This window comes from Lepus europaeus, chromosome 13 (genome assembly GCF_033115175.1).
Source record: "Lepus europaeus isolate LE1 chromosome 13, mLepTim1.pri, whole genome shotgun sequence".
Taxonomy (NCBI): Eukaryota; Metazoa; Chordata; class Mammalia; order Lagomorpha; family Leporidae; genus Lepus; species Lepus europaeus.
Window position 1 is genome coordinate 52,670,551 of NC_084839.1, and position 16,924 is coordinate 52,687,474.

General features: G+C 36.5%; 1 protein-coding gene and 1 long non-coding RNA gene across 7 annotated transcripts in view; one reads left to right on the forward strand and one right to left on the reverse strand.

The window, feature by feature from the left end:
* CCDC85A (coiled-coil domain containing 85A) overlaps positions 1-16,924 on the forward strand; it is a 221,365-nt gene that overhangs the window by 203,118 nt on the left and 1,323 nt on the right. The window contains exons 4-6 of one of the 6 annotated variants that reach the window (XM_062208671.1): positions 6,905-7,039; positions 10,015-10,134; positions 13,439-13,537. The exons of 2 other annotated variants lie outside the window; for them this stretch is intronic. In XM_062208671.1, coding sequence (XP_062064655.1) covers positions 6,905-7,039; positions 10,015-10,134; positions 13,439-13,537 — 354 coding nt within the window. The remainder of the gene's footprint in view (positions 1-6,904; positions 7,040-10,014; positions 10,135-13,438; positions 13,538-16,924) is intronic. 3 more of the 6 variants (XM_062208672.1, XM_062208673.1, XM_062208674.1) reach the window with 3 other exon arrangements.
* LOC133772166 (uncharacterized) overlaps positions 5,288-16,924 on the reverse strand; it is a 101,550-nt gene continuing 89,913 nt past the window's right edge. The window contains exon 3 of the long non-coding RNA XR_009867757.1: positions 5,288-5,437. This is a non-coding gene — a long non-coding RNA (uncharacterized LOC133772166). The remainder of the gene's footprint in view (positions 5,438-16,924) is intronic.

Here is a 16,924-nt window from a genome sequence, read left to right on the forward strand (position 1 = left end):
CTTGCCTTTACCCTTAGAACACATAGGGACTGAAGTTCAGGCAATTTCCATTTAAATCATCTGCTATGGGGCTGTCATGAGAGTTTGCTTTGCAATTTTCCAACATAGTTCTTTTTCTGTAAATCAAGGTTTCTCAACTTTTAAATCAAGGACTCTGTAGGCTGGGTAATTCTTTGTTGTGTGAGGGAACTGTCTTGCATGTTATGCAATGTTTAGCAGTATCCTTGGCCTGTATCCACAAAATACCACCAGAAACAACCAGCTTTGACAACTAAAAATATCTGTAGACTTATTTGCCAAATGTCCCTCCTGCAGGGCCAGATCTCTGGTTGAAGACTACTGCTCTAAAAAACATGGGGAAGTAAACTGACAAGTTATAAAATGTGTTGACAAGCAAAACAAAAACATTCATGATAGTGACAGTAAATACTTAGAGAGCTCTTTTGCAACCCAAGCACTGTTTTTATAACTCTTTTCTTACTAAACCCATGGAGTGTACCATTTTTATCCACATTTTATAGGTAAGAAAACTGAGGCATAGAGTGGTACTATGGCTTGCCCGAAGTCCCAGTTTATGTCAGATAAAGAATCTAAACCCAGGCTGTGTGACTCTAACATACATGATTTGAACTCACTGTGTTTCTCCAACAAAATTTGTTAAGATAGGTAACTATATGGCATTGCTTCTGGTAGATGCTTAGTAAATTTTCAAGTGAATAAATATATTAATATCTGTAAGTACAGAAAATTATTTAATATTTAAGCAGTATTGAAAATATTCTTTATTAATTTAAATGAGAAATGCACTTTTCTATTAATATGGCTAACTAAATAATTTATCATTATAGCAAATCAGAAATCTCCAGCACTTCTAAGTCTATGCACAGGAATCACTTGGAAGGGATTTGCAAGGTGACCTTTCAAGTCTTTTCTAATCTGAGCTTCTATTTATGTGCTAGTGCATTTCTTCAATATGTCAGCATGAGGATTGGCCAAACTGAACAAAATATTATTTTCCTAATGATATTAAGCAAAACATCTGTTCATGCCCTCTAATAAGCAAAGACTGAATCCATCTCCTCTCCTTCCTAAAGTAGCCATGCATTCTAATGAGGTAAGAGGCACTGTATGATAGTTTGACCAAGCTTCAGGACTTAAAAAAAAATTTAACGTCTTGAACTAATAGGAAACCACCTAAGCTGATCAATTTTTAAGATTCCATACTTGTCTTCCCATAATAGGTAAAAGGGTTGGGCTCTAAAATTAGTTACACATTCATTACATCTGATTTACACCCAAGTGGGAAACCTACATTTTATATGTCTCTATAATATTACTTTATGAATGTGACTTTAGTTAATTGAAAATAAACACTCATTTACACACATATATATCTCTGTATATTAGTAAGAATACTATTTATCTATCTTCCATTATTCCCGAGTAGAAAAAAAAAAAAAACAAACAGGAAGCATTTTTATTTTAAACTTACATTTACTTTGGCTCTAATACTAAAAGAAACATTGTAAAGAATTTTTCTAGCAGGTCTATAGTTGAATTTTTTCCATCACAGAGATCACAATCAAATTGAGTGGTCATACTTTTGTGATTTGTGTTTTTACAACATGTAATGATATGTTAGTGTTTTTCATTATTCCTATTAATGAACAATTACACTTTTTGGATACACTGATTTGAGCAAAGTATGACTGATTAAAAAGATAAATTGTGTATTTTTTTTTTTTTGCAAAATAGGTTTTGTTTCCTTCATTTATATATAGAACCCACTGAGAGAGGCAAGAGAAACTGTTCTCTTATGGAACCTGGTATGTATTTAAGTAAATAGATGAGAGCTGTTTACTATTGGAATAGTCATAGTTTGAGGGCAAAATGTTGGCGATGTAGTGTTGTTTTAAACTCCCAGGTTGAATTTAAATTTAAGCACACAGGTGAAGAGAGAACCATCCTGCCTCTAATTCCTACAAGTGCCGACACTACAGGCTCTGGCTCATGCCATGCTCCTATGAAGGCCTGTGTGAGAATTAATCTGCCCATTTCTTCTTCCTTTGAAAGTCAGCAAAGTCAAGTCCCCAGATCAGACTGACTCATAATCTCTTAGCTTAAGCAGAGGTCACTTTTTTTATTTTCCAATTCCTTATTACCCACAGTTTCCAATGAATATACTTGATAATTTTTTCTTCTATCAATTTTCCAAGAGAAACAGTTCTTCAAAAATTTTATTTTTAAAGATTTATTTGAAAGTCAGTGTTAGAGGGAGAGACAGATCTTCCATTTGCTGATTGACTTCCCAAATGCTGCAATGGCCAGGGCTGGGCCAGGCAGAAGCCAGGAGCTTCATGTGGGTCTCCAGCGTGGGTGCAGGGACCCAAATATTGTGCCATCTTCTGCTGCTTTCCCAGGCACCCCAGCAAGGAGCTGGATTGGAAGTGGAAAAGCCTGCCCATATGGGATGCTGGCATTGCAGGCAGTGGCTATGTGACTATGCCACAGTGACATCCCCCACAAATTTTATTGTATATTGCCCATTTGCAGCCTCTCAAAGAAACTATGACATCCTCTCTCATCTGTTGGCTAACTTTCCAAATGCCCACAATAGTTGGGGCTGAAACAAGGAGCTTGTGAATCAACCCAGGTCTAAATCTAGTGTGGTATGAACCCAATTACTGGAGCAGGTTTTCACTACCTTCACGCGTCTGCGTTAGCGGGAAGCTGGAATCAAGAGCCAGAGCTGGGAATTGAACTTAGGTATTCCCATGTGGGACATGGGCATCTTACCCATTGGGCTGAATGGCTGCCCCATCCAAAGGAACTGTTGTGTATGATATCAGAGGTTGACTGTGGTGGCCTGAGCACAGCCTGGATTGTGTCTTTTCCCTTCCTCTTGGGACTTTGCTTTCATTTTTCTTTCTTCCTCACAGATTTCACAGTTACTTTATTTTACATAAAACTATGCAGTATCCTTCTTAGAAAGGTTTTCAGAATTTTGAAGGAATAAAAACTGTGGAGTAGCATACAATTGCACTGTAACTTTTTTTTTTTCTTAAGATTTATTTTAGGCCAGCAAAGTCAAGATTTTTTGTTTTAGGCCAGCGCCATGGCTCACTAGGCTAATCCTCCGCCTGCGGCGCCGGCACACCAGGTTCTAGTCCCAGTCAGATCGCCGGATTCTGTCCCGGTTGCCCCTCTTCCAGGCCAGCTCTCTGCTGTGGCCTGGGAAGGCAGTGGAGGATGGCCCAAGTGCTTGGGCCCTGCACCCGCATGGGAGACCAGGAGAAGCACCTGGCTCCTGGCTTCGGATCAGCGCGGTGTGCCAGCTGTAGCGGCCATTGGAGGGTGAACCAATGGTAAAGGAAGACCTTCCTCCCTGTCTCTCTCTCACTCTCCACTCTACCTGTCCAAAAAAAAAAAAAAAAATTATTTATTTGAAAGGCAGAAAGGGAGAGACAGAGATCTTCCATCCACTGGTTCACTCCCCAGATGGCTGCAATGGTCTGGGCTGGGCCAGGCTTAAGCCAGGAGCTTCTTCTGGGTCTCCCATGTGAGTGCAGGGGCCCAAGCACTTGGGCCATCTTCCACTGCTTTCCCAGGTGTATAGCAGGGAGCTGGATCAGAAGTGGAGCTAGCCAGGATGCCAGTATCCCAGGTGGTGACTTTACCTGCTATGCCACAACGCTGGCCCCGGTTCTTAATTCTTGACTTTTACTTGTCTACCTACCAGTATATATATATATTTTGTTACTGATGCACACTGCATAATTAAGTATGGGAATTATATAGAGGAATGTAAATCTTGGATAATTTTATAAATTTCAAAAACAATCCCAATTTAATGACAAGTAGATGACTAAATGTCACATGGAACCCAGTTCTATGTGGCTATTTCTTTCTTCTTCATAAAGCTAGGTAATTGTTCAACTTGGGTAGTTAGGTTAGCTAACTGCATTAGTCAGCTTTTCAGTACTCCAGCTAAAATACTTAGGAAGCCATAAAGTTCATTTCAGCTTACAGTTTTGGATTTTCATAATTAAAAACCAGGCAGTCTTATATATAGTCTGGCATCTGAATAGGGCAAAGCACAGGAGGAGCAAGGATCATATGGCAAGCCCGGAACCAGGGAGCCATTCTTCAGATACCATCCTTGTTGCCTCGTCTCATAAAGCCAGCGTGATTCAATTGGGGTTTCACTGTAATACAGTAATCCCATCCAATCCTGTCCGTGTTTGAAAGGTTTCATAATCAAATAAGTACCCATAATTGAACTAAGCATCTACCCTTAATATCAACCATTACTCTGTTAACCATTAATATAAGACTTTAGGGTTTAAACATCTGTATGAGTTTGGGGAACAAAATCCTGTTCAAATAATAACACTAATGAAACAACAGCTCTGAGAGGTGGAAAATGTAAACTTCAAGTTCCCTCTGAATTTTGCTCTGCTTTGAAGACTGTTCTTTTATTGGCCATTCTTGCTTATAAGATGAATAAAGATCAGGGTAAAAAGGGGCGGGACTGGCACTGTGGCTTGGCGGGTAAAGCCACCACCTGCAGTGCCAGCACACCATATAGACACTGGTTCAAGTCCCAGCTTCTCCACTTCCAATCCAGCTCCCTGCTTATAGCCTGGGAAAGCAGTGGAAGATGGCCCAAGTGCTTGGACCCCTGCACCCCTGCACCCACATGGGAGACCCAGAAGAAGCTCCTGGCTTCAGATGGGCTCAGCTTCAGCGGCCATTCAAGGAGTGAACCAGCAGGTGGATGATTTCGGTCTCTCCCTGCTTCTGCCTCTAACTCTGACTTTCAAATGAATAATTAAAAAAAAAAAAAAAGGGTGGGCTGGATAAGACCCCTATATACCCTTGTGAAGAGAAACATTATGTTATGGTTGTGAATAGTGTCTTTTTTCTTTTTTGGAAAGAAATACCTATGAATCTCATCAGAATTTATAATAGTGGGAATATTTAAAGAATGTAGAGTTGTTGTTGGTGAAGAAGAACTATATTCACTTTATTACAAAAAGAACATATTTTGAAAATCTCAAAAATAGTTAAAACACAAGATTTTTTTGCTTTTATTTTACTTCATATGCCAAAGCAAAAAAATAAAATAAAATAAACCAGGATGTTCTCGTTATTTTTTAAAAATGTCATTCTGTATGGAAAATAAAATGGAAACTTCCAGTGTGAATTTTACGAAAAATAACTATAACTAAAACATGAAATAGCATAGGCAATCACAATAGCTTCATCTTGTACCAGTGTTGTTTAATTCATGAATTAATAATCATTTTACCATAAATCTGTTTTTTACCTTAGATTTTCGGGGTATGGTAGTAAATTTTGTTACAATGGAGCATTATGATCTTATCACAGATTAATGAAGATATGAAAGTAGGAATTCCTGTGCTGGTTGTTGAATCTGAAACACATAAGGTCAGAAAATTGCATAAATCATGGAAAAGAACCCAATCTAGGATGAAAAATTTTCTGATTTATAAAAAGTTACTATAACAATTTGCATAACTCAGAAATACAAAGGTGAAGATACTGGAAAGAGGTGAATTTTAAGCCACCTGTATCTATACACTGTATTATAAACTGTTGGATACAACTCTTTTGATTATGGAAAGAGACACTTGTAAAATAATTACCAATAGGGAAATGTTGAAAATTAGTTTTGCATTGTTACATTTACATTTGGGCTATAATGAAAATTGAATGATTCTGTATGTTTGTGAAAATAGAGTATGTCATCTTTATTTAGTAGGTAAATGGTGCTGATTTCACAAATGCAGAAGAGTTTCATGGGTATCAGGAGCTAGACATCATTGCTTCTCATTTTTATGCAGGATATGGCACATTTTCTTTATTGGTTAGCCTACATAAGTTACAGAAGACTGAAAATTAGACCAGTGATATTTACAATAGAGAACTAACTTCCAGGAAAATAAATCGGCCACAACTAAAACATTACGTTTTCAATTACAGTCTCTTAAAATTAACCTCTACATTTAGTCTCTGGAATTTTTGGACCATTTTTTGAAATTTCCATAATACTTTTTATGTTCTTAATCCTGGAGACACAGTTCATAGTTAAAGGTATTACTGAAACTTGGCAGGAATGGAAAGTCATGTTCGGATAAGTATATTTTGCTTTTGATCATTTTAATAGGAATAAACATTTGGTCACAGAAAAAGATGAAATTTAGGGAATTTTTTGCATTTTTATCTCAGTGATGTTATATCAGTGAGTGCAGACAGTGTAGAGCTAACAGAAATTTTGATAAGTATTAGGTTTCCTATGCACAATAATAATTAGTTCATTCCATACTGAAGTGTAGAAATTTAGTTGAGAATTTGATGCAGTATCATTTTTCTCAGTATTCTTGGAGATTATATATATGTGTATATATATACTTTATATATATTTATTATATATATGTATACACCCAACTTGCATTTCTTAAAAACAAAAGGGCATAGTGTTCAAAATTCTATTTCAAATTGTTTAAGTTCGGAAGTTACAGTGTAAATACTTGGAAGACCATGGTAATTCTCTTTCTCACAGGTAAAGTCCATGAATCAAACTTGTTTAAATGACTTCACTTTTTTTTTTTTTTTTTTTTTTTTGGTAATTTTGTCAAGTACACTTTTTGATAGCTTGAGAATACAGTCATACTTTTGCCAAAATCTGAAAAAGAGTATTAGCTCTAATCTATAGGACTGTGGATTGTTTTTATTTTTCCCCTAGTGACAGGTGCATGTTACAGCTTGCCATTGTGGTCATTGTGGTTCATTTCATTAAGCTTCTTGTTCTATCTGCTTTATTGAGACTTGGGAAACAGTATTTTTCTGAGTGATTGTACCATGTTGTTCCAAATATAAGGCCACCCAGAATAGAAGGCAACCTCCAACTAGAAACAGCTCAAATATGGAGAAAGGCTGGGGGCCCAGAGCCCGGCGGGTCTTGCAGTGGTGGCAAGGGTGCCGAGGAATAGGACGATGCCTGCCCACTCTGCCGGTGAGTGAAGAGGAGTCAGCTGGCTGCACTTGGCTGCATAACCAGATGGCTTCTGTTGTTAGAGGAAACAGTTATGCTGGGTGGGGGAGAGAATAAGGCCATTTACACGAAAGACAGTTGCTGGATGTCTGACTCTGGGGAGGAAGGATGGGAGGAGGAGAGACTTTGACCTCCTTGACATTAGTCTTCAGTGTCCTTTTTCCTGAACCTGGAGGTTAAAGTTGAGCAACTCCAAATGGAGAGAAGAACAAAGGTACCCTGGACCTTTTATGAAAAGAAATATATAAGGTCAGTGACCATGAAAATTAACACCCTCAGATGTATCTAGAACAGCCTAGAAAATTATACCTTGTCTTTTCCAAGAGGTGGTACATGTGGTCATGTGTAGCTTGAAAATAACTCCTATCCAAGTATTAACCTGGCCTGACCCTGCTTAGGTTCTAAGATCAGGTGGTATCAGGCACATTCAGTGTGTTAGGGTCTGTTTACATTTTATTTGTCGAACTCTATTTAGTGGAGCTAATAAGCCTCTGACAATGAAAATTTAAAATGTGCTGTCTCAAACAAATATTAAAAAAAAAAAAAAACTCAAATTGGGAGTCCACTTCTCCAGTCCTGTTAAGAATTTTCCTCTTTTTAAACTTCCTCTCTCCTGAGTCAGCCAAGAACAATTTAAATAAATGGGCTTAATATTATTGAAATAAACTCAAAGGTACTGTTCAAGATCATTTGGTGTTCAGTGAAAATGTTTTAGTCAATTCAGAGTACATGCCAACTGAACCTAAATAATTCCCTAAATATTGGTATTATTCTACTGAGCACATTAAAACCAAACTTTTCATTCTATGGCACTAGATGAGGTCTAATAAAATGAGGTGCTGGATTCTTTTGTTCTAGGAAACTATATAGCACTTGTTAGTGCTAAACTTTACCAGTCAAGCATTTGATCATGTCTGCAGTTCACAAAAAGCATAAAGTAAAAAACTTTAATTTTCTGGTTGATCTCTAGTCCTAATTAACTGTTAATGCTAATTAGAAATAGAAATTTAATCCCCCTCCCCCCCACACACACACTGTATATTCCAAGAAAGAGCCTATTGTAGCCTTTTAAGATACTACTTGAATAAATGAGTGTCTTTTTTTTTATGAGTAAGTGTGGCCAAAACAGGACTCTCCTTAAATACAAACAATACAAAATTGCCCAGATGACTTGGTTTAAAGAGGCTGTTTACATTGATCTTAGAAATTCTCCACCCTGAAAGATAGAGGCCCCGTGACCAAACTAAGACATGCTAGCATTGATACGCCTGCTGTTTTGCCAAATTTGCGAAGGAAACTTTGACAACAGAAAGGCTGTATAGAAAGGGAAGGAAGAACTGGATGGAGCACAGTCCAGAGGGGAAGGATTATTGGCTTCTGAAGTAGATGACCAGTCAGAGGGAAAATGGTGCTGCCCTCCTGGGTCTTAAATGAGAGGGCTGAAGTGCATTCTGTGAAAACTCAGAAGTCTGTGCAAGAGTTCATAAGGATGGGTCCAGTAAAGAAAAAGAAGAGTTTCCTTTGTATCTTCTGAGTTTTGGTACAATTTGATCTCTACAGAGGAAGAAGCTGTTCACACTTGGACAGTAGGGGCAGGAGAAAGTGCCTCCCCCTTTAGCATCTTAAAACATTTTCCCTTAGTTATCTGCATCAGGCATTATGATGTCTGGCTGGATCTGAGTTAGAAATTCCAGAAAGTAGATCTTGTCATTGGGACGGTTATGATCAGCCATCCTATGCCACCAGTTGCTATTACTTTGTTAGTAGTAAGGGAGGACAGAAGCTGAAGAAGTTTCATTCCACCTGAGTGCGGAGCAGGGCGGGACTTGATTGAACAAGAAATGACAGCAACAAGAGAAGGGAGAAAATTTTCCAAAGTGAATCAATAATTGTCTCCTTAAAAATGAATGTTGATTGTAATTTTATAAATAGCATGGTTTACATACAAACCATACCTGTAACTGTTGCTGTATGCAGCACTTCCCTCTCATTCCCCACGTGTACATTGTAAAAGTTCAAATTCATATCCCAAGCCATTGTTGTTTCTCCCTTAGTGATATACCTTCAGTGGCTCCTACTTAGGGGATTGGATTGATGGAGTCAGTTCCAACAAAGCAGTTGCTACTCTATTAGGAGAAAAATCTGTGGATAAAATCTCTGTGTCTCTGAGTATAATGATTTACGTAAAAGCTGGTTTGGAAAAAATCCAGTTTGATTGCTATTTCTGGAAGAGTTGGTGACTAGTATCCTCCCCACCACACTGATCCATCATCTTTCCCCAAGCAACCTGTTGAAAAAGTACAGTCCCCTGTACACAAAGGTCTAACTGATCACACTTGAGTTCTGATTTCTTACCAATTAAGTTGAAGAATCACTAGGAGAAACATAGGTAATTTGTATATTTTGTTTCATTTTTTTAAATGGCCAGAAAATGAAGAATTGTTTAATGTCAAATTTGGTTAAATCTCCTTGGAAAATGCCCTACTGTAGGTCTTTTTTTCTTAAGAGTTTTGTAACAATGCAAGGATGTGATGCGTCTGCATTTTCTGATACATATGGAATATGGCATTTGGCTTGCTGAGTGAGCATGTTTAACTCAGCTGTGGTGTAACTCAAATATTCCCCATCCTTGAGTATCTTTAAGTTTCAAAAATCACTCTTGAAATATTCTTAATGGCCATTCCCTTTGGGAGATTGTTCTTTGGTAAATCAGAGATGACATCTGGACATGCATAGAGATGACTTTTGGTTAAGGTTTTTGCCAGTCAAGCAGCAAGTGTATTCCACTTAACAGGTTAATAGCATTGCAGGACAGTCTAGAAAAAAGTAACAAAATGACTCATTGTCATTTGGCAGTGAAACTGAATATTGAATGACATCTATATAGTTTTAAACGACTTTTGTTTTAATAACAAAGTTGTTGATTTTCTACTAAGGGTTCTTTTAGGTTGTCATCAGGGGCTGATGGGAATAACAGTTCACCCAACTCTCCTGCTAGCTTCAGTGGACATACCACACCTTCTCAGCAGCCTGAACCTGTGGTACATTCTCTTAAGGTAACCAACTGTGTGCAACCATTTATCCAGAACTTCAGTTGTGTCGTGGCTTGTTTGCTGTAGTCTGGTAGTCTTCACAGTCTTTCTTTATCCATAGATGCTTTATTTTTTTTGACCTCGTATGGTGTAACATTTTTATCTTAATTTGTAAAGTATGATTTTTGTTTTTTAAAAAAGTGAGCTCGAGTACTTATGGGTGCCTCTCTAGTTTTATCATTTTTGTTTTGAGTAATGTGATTCATAGTGATCTGCATTGAAGTTCAAGTCTGACATGCATGTGTATCCCTGTATGTAAAATATTGTTAGAGGTAAATTTTGTGCAATGTTTGTAGCATGGATGTCTTCAAATGTAGGGAATTAATAGTTGGTCAAAATAAAGAAGGACATTGTGTCTTTCTTTATGCAATGGAAGTATACTATGCAACTTAAAGTACTGAAAATAAAACCTACCTTCCTTTACTAAATTAAGTTTTCAATTTTTGCTGTTTTATATAGAGTATTAGGAAAGAATTCATGGTCTAATACATAAAGACCATTTAATTTTGGCCTTTAGTTCAGATTATGCAATGATTTTATAGAAATCTTGACTGTCATTTATCAATTTTAACCAATAATTAACTTCTCAATCAGTGCTATACCTAAAATTAATAGGCAAATATTTACATTATTTGTTTACCTAAGAGGAGAAACTGATCCTGGTAATAACCATCCTGGAACTTGAGCCAGCTACTAGAAATTTATCAATTCCTAAGCATGAAACATTGTCCTTTAGATTTACCTTTGTTACCTGTGGTCTTGTGTACCCTTTTGAGCTGTAAAGTGGGTAGAGTGCCTCAGTTCTGCTTTTGCCACATGCATTTCACAACCTTTCTTCAAATGGTTTCAGTTTCAGAATGATTTATCAGAATAAAGATATACTTTAGAGTGGCCTACACTTTCCTTGACATATATAAAGCAAATAAATAGATGGGAACCCCAATATGTTTGATTTTGTGAGGATTTAGTTTTAACAGAAAATTTAGCTCCCTTAATATACTTTGCTTTAGTTTTTGTAAAATGCTTTAACATTCTCAAAACGTTGACTGTTGATGAGGGAAGGTAGGACCATGCTGTTGGCCAGTGGCCATGCACTTGGCATTTCCTGTCTGGGTTGGGACAATTCAGATTGAATGAGAGGAATCCGTGGGAAGGCACAAACAGTGTGGGCACTGCTCTGCACCTGGTACACGTTGGTTCACCCACTAGTGAACCAGTGCAATAGTATTTGTATGAAATTTAGCATGAATCGGGCATTAGCTATCCGAAAAGCACTTTAGAAGTGGAAAATGAATCAGAAAATGGCTTTAATATTGTAGTATTATAGTGTCTGCACATACTCCAAAAGCAATGCTTTGTTACCACTAAAGATTTTTGAAAGCAATTGCAGCCTGTTGAGTTTTTAAGTGGCATGTGTCCTTTGAATCTGATGGGACATAGGGAGTTGCAGTGGAAACTTCCCCTCATTTCTCAATACAACTGTTAATGTCGCCCACAGGGAGGTAGGGCAAGGAAAAGCTCAATTTTTGTCCTAATTCATTCTCTAATTTTCATATGAAATTTTATCTCAAGAGGATCAGATAATATGTTATAATCAGAAAAGTGTCCTTGGTTGGCAGATGGGTGATACTGAGCAATTGAGTATCTTTATTGGATAACTAGGGGCTCTCCACTGTAAAATGTGTTTGCTTCCATAAGTTAATTGTGCCATGAAATGGAAATATGTGCAAACATAATCGTTGAGAAAAGTATCTTAGGAGGATCTCAGTGTAAAACAAAATGGGGCCACTTGACACATTGTTCTTTAAAGCTACCTATCTTGAGTTGATTTATATAATAACACTATTCTGTTTAGAAATGGATAAATCAAACTGGCTCAGTTTCTCACTTTCCTCTAGGCTTTGACAAACTTGATGGTCATGGGTTTTGAGGAAACGTAAGTCAGAGGGAGAAGTTAGCTCCTTTGAATTGATGCCATATTTCTTGTGGCTTTAAAATTCATGGTAACTATTAATTGGAGCTTCCTTTCAGGAGCTTCCTTTCATTTTGAAATTATCAGATTTGAAGTACATACTTGTGATGTATTACAAATCAAATCTGCAAGAAAATGAGCTTGTTTAAGGAGCTCTTTAAGTTTTCTATGAATATTCACTGAGTGCAGACACTGATTTCCTCTAAGTATGTAACACTTGTGAATTGGCTGTAAAATGAGCTATCCTGACTTTGAGGAAGTGATGCCTCTCTGTTAATAATGGCTAAGAGTTCTGAATGAGAGAGCAGTTTATCAATTAGATTATGCACTGCAGGATTAAACTGTGGTCAGTCTTGGTATCTATGAACTTGACACAAAGCTCCCACTTCAAATAGGTATTTAATTTGCTTCTTTTGGTCCAGTTGTCTATTGGAACAAATTCTAAGGGGAAAGTTTTAGTCATCAGCATCAGCATTGACCACGAGGTCAATAGAACAGTAAGTAGTTTAGCTGTGTGAGCTCTCTAGAAGCTCTTAAGACACAAATATTTTTGCTACATTAATACTCCGGTTTCTCAAAGCCAAAGTTTTGCCCCTCTTCCTATTATAGAAAGTATCCATTTAGGGATAATTTAGTTGAGTGGAACATGGACTTCTAAAATTGTTTAGAGCAATGTCCAGAGATTCAAAGCTCAATGAAAAATATTTAAAGTAGCTCACATGTTTTTTGTATAAAATGCCAATATTTCTCTCTGCTACTGTGAAAGAGCCATCTCTGCCTCAGGCCCCAGTAGCTGTACAGGCAGGAACTGTGAGGTCAGTAGTTGGGGCGTATTCTTGGGTTCTGACTAGTTCTACCTGTCACTATCATCATTTGTTAGTCATCTTTTCTATAGGCCATGTCTACATATCATTTGGACTGTTTGACACATATGATTAACGACATTGCTTACCATAATGGAGTGAGATTTATTGAGTATCTACTGGTTATTAGACTATCTTAATAACCAAATTAAATGCACCTAATTATTTTACACATGATTGAATTCAATTGGTTATTAGTGATGCAATGGATTGCTTTTAGTGGCTATCCAAAAATGTCATCGAATCCGTTCCAGATAAGTTTCAGGACAATCAACTGCTTTTTAAAAGGTCTTGCTATATGCTAATCCATTCTGATGTGCAGACATGGAGAAAAGTAAAGATTTTACAAAGTGGAGTTCCTTGATGGTTTTATCATAACTAACAAGTTTGTTTCTTTCATGTGAAATTTGCTTTTGTTTTTCAACAAATCCAGGTCTTGGATGTTCAGGAAACTATAGATCGTCAACAGGGTAAAGAGTATGAACATGACCTTAGTGAGACAGAAAAAGCTATAGTCAGAGAAATGTGCAATGTAAGTTTAATGTGCTTTACTGTGTATTCTGTGTTGAAAGCCTCATTATAGCTTAGTTACCTGCTTTCTAAAATGCTGACCAAATGCTTTTGTTTTATATGAAGATAATAGAACCAATTCCCCTTGTTCTTATCTTCAGCATGGTTTATTACAGTTTTACTAACAGAATAATCATGTTACAAAATATTCAGGATAGAGATTATCAGCCAATTATCTATTCCAGAATTAATTATAAACATTTCCAAGTATTGAATTTATTGCCTAAAATATGTACTGCTAATTTTGATGAAATCTTTAAAAAGGGTTTTTTAAAGGTCAGTATTTAAAAACTGATGCTAAATAAAATAGAGCCTCTTCAGATTTATTTGTAACTATTAGAAGTCAATATCTCCCCTGGTAACATGGCTTATTTCTTAATACATGTGATAGGTGTGTTTTATGTCTTGCATCCAGTGGTTGACCCAAACTCAAAGCAGTTACACAAATAGAAATCTACCCAGGAAGAATGCAAAATAGTAAAAAGATGAAAAAAATGCTATTTACCTGATGCATATCCAGTGTAATTATTAATATAGTTTGGATTTTATTAATCCTTTATTAAATTTTTGGCATGATATGCATGGATATACACTTAATTAAGAACACAATTTGTGAAGCTGTAAAGAGCTAAATGGAATACTGTAGAGACTGTCATTTGTAAGCACTGGTTTTATGGGGTATTAGAGGGTACTTCTAAATGTTTATGGAAAAATGGAGTTGAAAGATATTTAGGTGCATAATTTTTCACAATACATATTTTCCATAAACTTTTTGAGGTAGCCTTATACTTTTACCCTGTGATTTTTTTTTCTTCACTACTTTATCAAAATTACTTAGAAATACCCACTAGATTTAGGAATAGTAGGACCAGCTTTTCTCAGATATATTTATCAACCTTCTTGATGTTTCTGGACTCTAGTAACTGTTACATAATAAATGCCATAGGCATTTTATATTGCTGGGGTGACAGTTTTAGTCTCCTGCTTACCTGTGTCGTGGCTGCTTTTTCTTTTGTGACCCTTCTCAAGTTATTTTTCTTTCCTGCATATCCTTTGTTGTCTGTTTTCCTGGAATCACTAGTTCTAGATGCCATAATTCCCTAAACACACCACTGTTCAACGTGTGCTGTGCTAATTTGACTGTTTCCCTCAGATAAATTTTAAAATTCAAGTGAAATTGCTAAAAATGCCTGTTTCTTTCCATCTGTTGACTATGGGATGAGCAATAAAATTCAAGCAATAGGTGTTAGATAACAAAAATGGGATCAGTGGCCACAAAAGAGTAGAACATCAGACCATGAGCAACTCAGAAATGTACCTCTGGGTAAGAGCCCCCAACATGCACCCCTTTTAAGAAACCAAGTTCCCTTGAAATTAAGTTATTTAAAAGACTTTCTAATAAGCAGTGAAGTTGGGACTATACCCCCATTTCCACTGACAACCACCTCTTTCCATTTTATGAAATGTGGTGAATCTGGGGACTTCCCTTTGCTTTCCTCTGTGTCTTAGAGAAGACCAACTCCACTGTGTTTAATTTCAGAATTTCTGTTAAGAAATCCCACAGTTTTTCTCCTTCATCTGCCCTTTTTTCCTTTCTTAGAAAAGATGTCTCTGTCCCAGAAGAAACCCACTACTGGATTAGATCTTAACTAGTTTTTTGTTCATGTATATTTCCAAAAATGCTTCAAAAATCACCATCCAGTAGTGTTCTTGTTAGTATTTAATAGTTTCAGGATGTTGAAATCTTGCCCTATTGATGTTATGTAGGATATCTTTTCTAACTGTTCACTTTTATCTTTCATTTCCAAAGTTTGAGGAAAATAAATGAAAAAGCAATGTAAATAATGACTTATATGAAACAATTTAAAAGCCAAGAAAAATGTTGGTTTAAAATACCAGTTGTGTCACCATTATATGAACATCAGAAATACTTAGAATCTGAATAAAGAAAACTGCAGGTTTCAAGGAAGTAATTTCTTAGAAACTTGCAAACATTACAGAGTTCCTATTGGAAAAAATCTGCTTTTATAATGTTGTGCAAGTATAAAGCTTAAGATAATATAAGATTTGCCATAGTTTCTGATATTCATCCTGAAGATTAATTGTTGCCATCTATATAGTGAAGAGACTATTATCCATAGCACCATCATATTGGTTGGTGACCACTTAAACTATGATACGCAAATATACTTCCCTTTAAAGAATAATGAATCTATATTGTTTTTAGTAGGCTCTTGTAAATTCCCTGAGGACAGCTGAAATACATGACTAGTCTCATAGCTTGCTTTTCTTAGTTTAAAAGTCACTATGTCTACTTTGGAATCCTTGGTTTATTTCAGAGCTCTGCCTTCTGGGAGAGTTGATTTTGACAATGTAGTGATACAGTTATGTTAAGATCCACTGTGTTCCATACTTAAGGAAATGTACTTTTGAGTGTTAGCCATCTAGTGCTTTGTGTCTATAATCTGTGTGAGGGCTTCAAGTATATCCTCTTTCTAAACCAGACAATGTTTAGAGGCTAGAAAAGCAAAAATTCTTGATTCAGTGTTTGTTCTTCTTGAGCCAAATTAGAAAACAAGAATCTACTAACCTCCCTTGTGGATAGCATGAACAGATCATTGTGATATCATTCCTTTCCAAATATTTAATGACCATAGTAACTAATGCTCCCTTCAAGTATAAAAGGACATTTTACATGTAGTAGTGTCTGCTGAAACAGACTGAGTTCCACTGGCTTGGAAATGATGTCAGAGCCCTCTATCCTTACCTGTTTCCATGAAAGGTAATGGGTAATGATAAAAGTAGTATCCATTTCTATTTCAAAACAAAACACATTCTATGAATAACTAATAAACAAACTGGTTTTATATCAAGTTAGAGCCCCATCACATCCTGTGGAATTTTATTAACCAACATTCTCATGTGAAACCCTCCAGAAGGGTTATGGCTGTTACTCTGTATGAACATATCTGTGTGTATTCCAGTTAGTGTAAGTTTACTGGCAAATTCAGTAGTTTCCTATTGATAACATTCCTTGAAAATGGCCCCATCTTTAACATGTTTATAAATGTTATCTCTTCCATGATTTTTTTTTTCCATCCTATATTTGGATGGTTTGTTTTGTAAATCTGAAAGATCCTGTTGTTTAGTAGCTCAGGATCATGATGGATGAGTCAGTCTCCCACTCTAGGAGAAATCCAGGGAATTTAATAAGTAACTGACCATAGACTACCAGCTCCAGAATTAAGTAGCCGAAGACTAAAACCTCCTTCATTTTCTCCAATGGATTAAGAATTTGATATCCTTTGCTGTTTGTATGAGATAGGAACTGGGATGATCTTGCTTGGGA